The 5,747-nt window shown below is 36.6% G+C and overlaps 1 protein-coding gene across 2 annotated transcripts in view; it reads left to right on the plus strand.

The window, feature by feature from the left end:
- The window catches only part of rell1 (RELT like 1), a 33,606-nt gene that overhangs the window by 10,421 nt on the left and 17,438 nt on the right, over positions 1 to 5,747 (plus strand). For both annotated transcript variants that reach the window (XM_016446838.1, XM_016446843.1), the window contains exon 2: positions 2,733 to 2,921. In XM_016446838.1, coding sequence (XP_016302324.1) covers positions 2,733 to 2,921 — 189 coding nt within the window. The remainder of the gene's footprint in view (positions 1 to 2,732; positions 2,922 to 5,747) is intronic.

Below are 5,747 nucleotides of genomic sequence, written 5' to 3' on the forward strand. Positions count from 1 at the left end.
TAAAGTATATTTATAATGCAATGCCTTTATCACTGCTTAAATACTATGAAATATGTTGCGTGCCTTATTCTGTGTAAGAAGCCACATCATCTCACAGAAGGATTTATTTTAAACACTCAACTGATGTTATGAAGTGAGTTAAAAACGTTATTAAATGTGGTATTTTCACATGCTTTCAGATGGAGCAGCATTTACTACACAGAGCCGTAGTTCACTGACAAGCTACGCAAACAGCTTTCATAATCGCAGAACGATTTCTTCGATTTCATAATCGCGCGATTAAATCGTCTGCGATTATAAACGCGATTTTGCGTTGCTTGTCAGTGAATTACGGCTCTGTGTAGTAAACGCTGCTCCATCTGAAAGCACGTGCTGGAGATTTACTACTAATCACAGAATCGGCTTTACTGACAAGATGCGCATGAAAATCGCATTCGATTAATCGTGCAGCCCTAGTAATTTTGTGGTATTTTATTTAAGAACCCTGGAGAAACATGTAAATTCCTTGGTACATGGAAATTATTTCATATTGTGGAATATATCAAAGTACCATGCTATTACTGATGTAGTACATAAAGGGTTAAGAGTTAAAGATATAGGGAGTGATGAAATTAGAGATTGTGACTGTACAGTGGAAATTTACAGGGATTACTGCGTTCCCTGAGTCATTCACTGCAGGGTACCATACCATGCCAGTGTCTGTCTTCCGAGGTCATTCTTTCCCTCCGTAGCCCTCGCTTTCACTCAGTCTTGCCCTTTCTGTCATTCTCTATGTATCTGACTGACTAAACACTTGGCCTGTCTCATTTTGAGCTGTGTAATATGTTTCTCTGTCTGTGCAGACTAGGCATGGGCCGGTATGAGATTTTGACGGTATGATAACCTTAAGCAAAAATATCACGGTATCACGGTGTTGTCGTTACAGCTCTAAAATGTGTTATTTTTAAATGACTGGGTAAAAAAAAAAAAAAAAAGTTCCCGGCTGAACACAATATATTTAGTTTTTGAGCAACAAAATATTAGGAACAGTAGAATTTGTTTTCTTTTTCTTTGATTTGTTTCGTAAAAAGAAGACAAATAAAGACTGACATCTTTATTTAACCTAAATCTGTAATTACAGTTATTTAATTTTTGTTATATAATTCATATACATAATTTTATTTAATAATAACCCAATTTGAAGCAAAAACAGAATGTTCTGACTAGCTTTGCGAAATTATACTACATGCCTGAACGAAGCAAACAGCAGATGCTCTGAATGAGACGCAGATTCACTCTCTGACAGCAGGAGGCGCTCATGGAACACCAGATACGCGTTTCCTTGGTTACCGCTGTAAACAAAGCAGCACTGCTGAAACACTGCTTTAATATGAACTATGCACAGATGAGATTAAAAGAAAATACCACGTAAACTTTTCTGAAGACGGTCAGTTCCCCTCAGAAACACATTCATATAAACCCCCAAATCAATATTGAGGATTTTCTTCCAATAGTTCGTGCATCATGAACCGTGAGTGATCTGCCTGCTACAGTATTTTTCTCTGTGTGTCCGTCTTCAGCGTCTCTGGCCTGTGTTAACGGGCATTTACAGACTTCATATTTTTCACATAAATGACATTTTGGAAAACGATTGCATTGCAACGCAGTTTGTGCAAGTCCAGAATAGAGACGAGTTGCTTGCAATAAGACAAAAAAACGGCCGGTTGCCGATCGTGTAAGTTCCAGGGGCAGCTCCTTAAGTTCGGCCATCCAACACACACGTGACTGACCCCTCACTCGCACCAACAGGAGGAGGAGGGTCGTGTTACTCTCTACACTGCAGTCAACCTGAGGGATTCCTACACTTTCAGTCTTTGAGGAGACATGGAAAAACAGCGCATACCGCAGGAACGGTATAACGGAAAATATTAGCGGTTTTGAAACCGTGACATTTTCAAATCGCGGTATACCTTGAAACCGGTAATCGACCCATGCCTAGTGCAGACACTAGCTCTCAGCACTAATTGAATAAGCACTGCTAACTCTGCTTTTAGCCCTCTTCTGTGGCTAAAGTTTCAAAGTATATTAACTCGAAGTTATGAGTTCATCTAAAGATATATCAACTAAATTGTCGATTAGTAAGGTCGGCTAGTTCATCTAGGTTTTTTAGCAGTGGTGCATAACATTTACTTAAACATTCCAGTAACTTGACAAACTCCGTTGTCTTCCTTGTTCCTTTTTATCAAATGGATTTTCCATTTTGTAACAACTGTAAAAATGCTGTTCATTTTCTCTGTAGGAGAATTGATTTTTAACAATAACTTAATAATAAATAAACCTATAAAGACAAACCTTTCGTTGTTAATTGGTGGTATCTGCTTTTGAGATATAATCCTGCATTATTTAAACACTTTAAAAAAAAAAAAAAATAGTTTAACAGTGGAATCCTTAAAGAAAAACTACATTACATACGATTCTGCAAAGCAGAATCTCCAACAAACAATCAAATCACACAATAAGAACACTTTAGTGCTAACTAACTGCATTGTGTAGGCTATAGGCCTATATATTGTGTGTGTGTGTGTTTCTGAATACATTATTAACATCTAAAAAAATTTTTTTTATATTTTCTTTTTTTTAATTTTGTGTATAATTATTTGTATATTTTAGTCATGTGTTAATCAGCTAATCAATCTATCAGTTTGTAACGTGTATATAACTTTTTTGTATTGATTAATGTCTTCTCTCTTTAGATGGCGAGGGTGATGGGAACTCGGGTAACAATATTGCCTTTGTTCTGGTGCTTTTCTTCTTCCTGCTGGGGCTTCTGGGAGTCCTTATCTGCCACATCCTGAAGAGGAAGGGCTACCGCTGTACAACTGAGGCAGAGGAAGATGAGCTGGAGAAAGAGGAGGACGAAGAGAAAGATCCAGAAAAAGGAGGTGAGAGTGTTTTGCTGAAATTTGGCTAACATTAGATTGCATATACTGACCATGTTTCTTGAAACGGCTGAAGAAGGTCAAACTTCCTCCCAGACGAATGGCATTCCTCATACAATTCCTGTGATTTTTTTTTTTAATAGAGACAATACCATTTCGGGAAGGAGATTGTGAAATCTTTTGATAAGGATCTTACAATGACCACTGGAGCTATTTATTTATTTTTTTATTAATTGGTTCTTCAGTGTTTGCTGAAGTTTAATGGTTTGTATATGGAAATGGTCTAAAAAATGTGTGGTGTATAAGCAGTGGATTAAAATAAAAATAAAGACTTAAGAAGTAAATATTTTTAAACCACTTTCCTCTTAGCAATCAGTTGAAGGACCACCGAAGGTTAAAAGTGGATGTGTGACCTCATTCCAGGGTGTTTCAAGTGCTTGTGGGATAGCGCATTTAAGCTGAGATTTATATTCAGCCCACTTGGAAGCAGTTTTGTTTTTCCTGCTTTCAGACATTCTTTAGGAAGAGAGGTGAAGAAATGTAGAAAAGTCTCTTCTAACATACTATCATGCTTGTCTTATTTAATCTCATTAAAGCTGCTCATCTTCTCGTTATTTTGACATGTCTGTGATTGTATCTTGAGTATTTACATAATCAGTTTTAGTGTCATCATTTTTAGATTGGAGAACAGACAATACATTATACTCCACTGATGAGTCGTGTTTCTTCATCATCCTTCCTATCAGCATCTTAGGGAGGTTTTGGGAGTTGGCTCTAGCATATATGGCCCTGCCAAAGACACATCACGTATGCTAAAGAATAAAGTTACAGTCTTATCAGCTATAGGAAGAGAAATTCAACTTGACACGCCTTGTGGTTAAGAACTGGCCTGGCCACAGTAGTGCAAATTGTATTGTTCTCAGTGTTTGCCTTGCTTGCGCATTACTGTTTGTAACCATTTTTGTCTTTGCGTCGTTTAAAACTGTATATTTGTTTTTAGGTGTACTGCTGCTATGGTTGTGTCTAGGAGCATTTTAGCTCCAGGAACTATCTCTCTCTTATTAGCATCTTATCACCCTCATTTAAGCTAAAGAATCTACCATGTAATTTTTAAAAATTCTATTTTTTTTATGCATTTATTTTCAAATGCAAGTCTATATGTTAGTTTGTATGCTTTTCTAGGATTGTTCACGTGGCATTGTCTGAATTCTAGGAAACTTAAGTGTGTGTGTGGACTTGTTTAACCTGGCACAACCGTACCTCTCTTTCTTTCACTCTCCTCCTCTTTTTGTTTGTCTTCAAATCTTTGGATCCACCCATATCCCATTGCATGTGATCGAGCTATCTCTCTCTTCTTAGCATCTTATCACCCTCATTTAAGCTAAAGAATCTACCATGTAATTTTTAAAAATTCTATTTTTTGTATGCATTTATTTTCAAATGCAAGTCTATATGTTAGTTTGTATGCTTTTCTAGGATTGTTCACGTGGCATTGTCTGAATTCTAGGAAACTTAAGTGTGTGTGTGGACTTGTTTAACCTGGCACAACCGTACCTCTCTTTCTTTCACTCTCCTCCTCTTTTTGTTTGTCTTCAAATCTTTGGATCCACCCATATCCCATTGCATGTGATCGAGCACACTCTATACATTCCCCTCAATATTCATATGCATTTATTTATACAGGGCCATCTGCCTGAGCAGTGTTATTTTAGTATTATTCTGTTTTCTTATAATATTTATTACTACTTTGATTTAATTGTAGTTTTGGTAATTTAATCTGCTTTTGTCATTTTTCATTTTTTAAATTTATTTCTGCATAGCTTTATTTCAGTTTAAATTTTAGTAATCTAGTACTTCAGCTTAAGCTTATTCTGTTTTAGATGTAGTTAACAATAACAACACTATGTCTGAGTCATTTGCTGTAAATATTAGTAATCTGGTTTATTGTTGGTAAACCTAGACTGTAGGCATTTTGACATTGTGTATGGAAATGATTTAGTTGTAGATTAATACATGCAATAAATAAACGAACAAACTAAAAAAAGAAAAAAAAATAGCAGTCATAAATTTTATGACTCCAGACCTACAGTCTGATCCCCAGCTGTGACAGCAAATTCAACACAGGAAGTCTGTCCTTTCCAGCAGGGGTCCATGGCTTCAGGAAGGTGTTTTCTGTAACCATCTGAGCTAAAGATTTTCAGAAATTCCCTTCCATCTCCAGATGCCTTTATGAGACCTTTCACTGAGGCCAACAGACCATATTTATTGTTAGTATTGTAAATGTTAGTGTTTTCTGCTATCATAAGCAAGTCCTTTTAGTACAACTGTGTCAGCAAATATAGCATTTCATACCACCTGCGTATTGAGTGTCATAAAATGACAAACACTAATAACAGTGATGACAGTTTGATACAAAGGCTGTTTTGCCTCAAAAAACAGCACACCTGCACACTTTTCTGGATGATTTGTGCTTCAATTCTGCTTTTGTTCTGTTCGTATGACACAAAACACTAAAGAGTTTTTTTGTTGTTGTTTTTTTTTTCCAAAAACCTGTGGTTAAACGCGATAAACGTTTTTTTTTGTCACTTTCAATTCCATTTTCTCTTAATTCTTTTTTTATAACAAAGGCAAGTTAACCAATATTCAATAGCTCTTCCATTTTTAAAAGATTCTTGAAAAGACACCCCACACCCACCCTGAACACCTCTCCACACAACCATTCACACCTCCAGCAACCCTCCTCTCCCCCACACCTGCAATTCAGATCAGTGAAGACGAGGTGCGCCAGGTCTTCCGGAAGCAGAAAAGGAAAAAAGCACCAGGCCCAGA

This window comes from Sinocyclocheilus anshuiensis, unplaced genomic scaffold (genome assembly GCF_001515605.1).
Source record: "Sinocyclocheilus anshuiensis isolate Anshui unplaced genomic scaffold, SAMN03320099.WGS_v1.1 scaffold69, whole genome shotgun sequence".
In the NCBI taxonomy this organism is placed as follows: Eukaryota; Metazoa; Chordata; class Actinopteri; order Cypriniformes; family Cyprinidae; genus Sinocyclocheilus; species Sinocyclocheilus anshuiensis.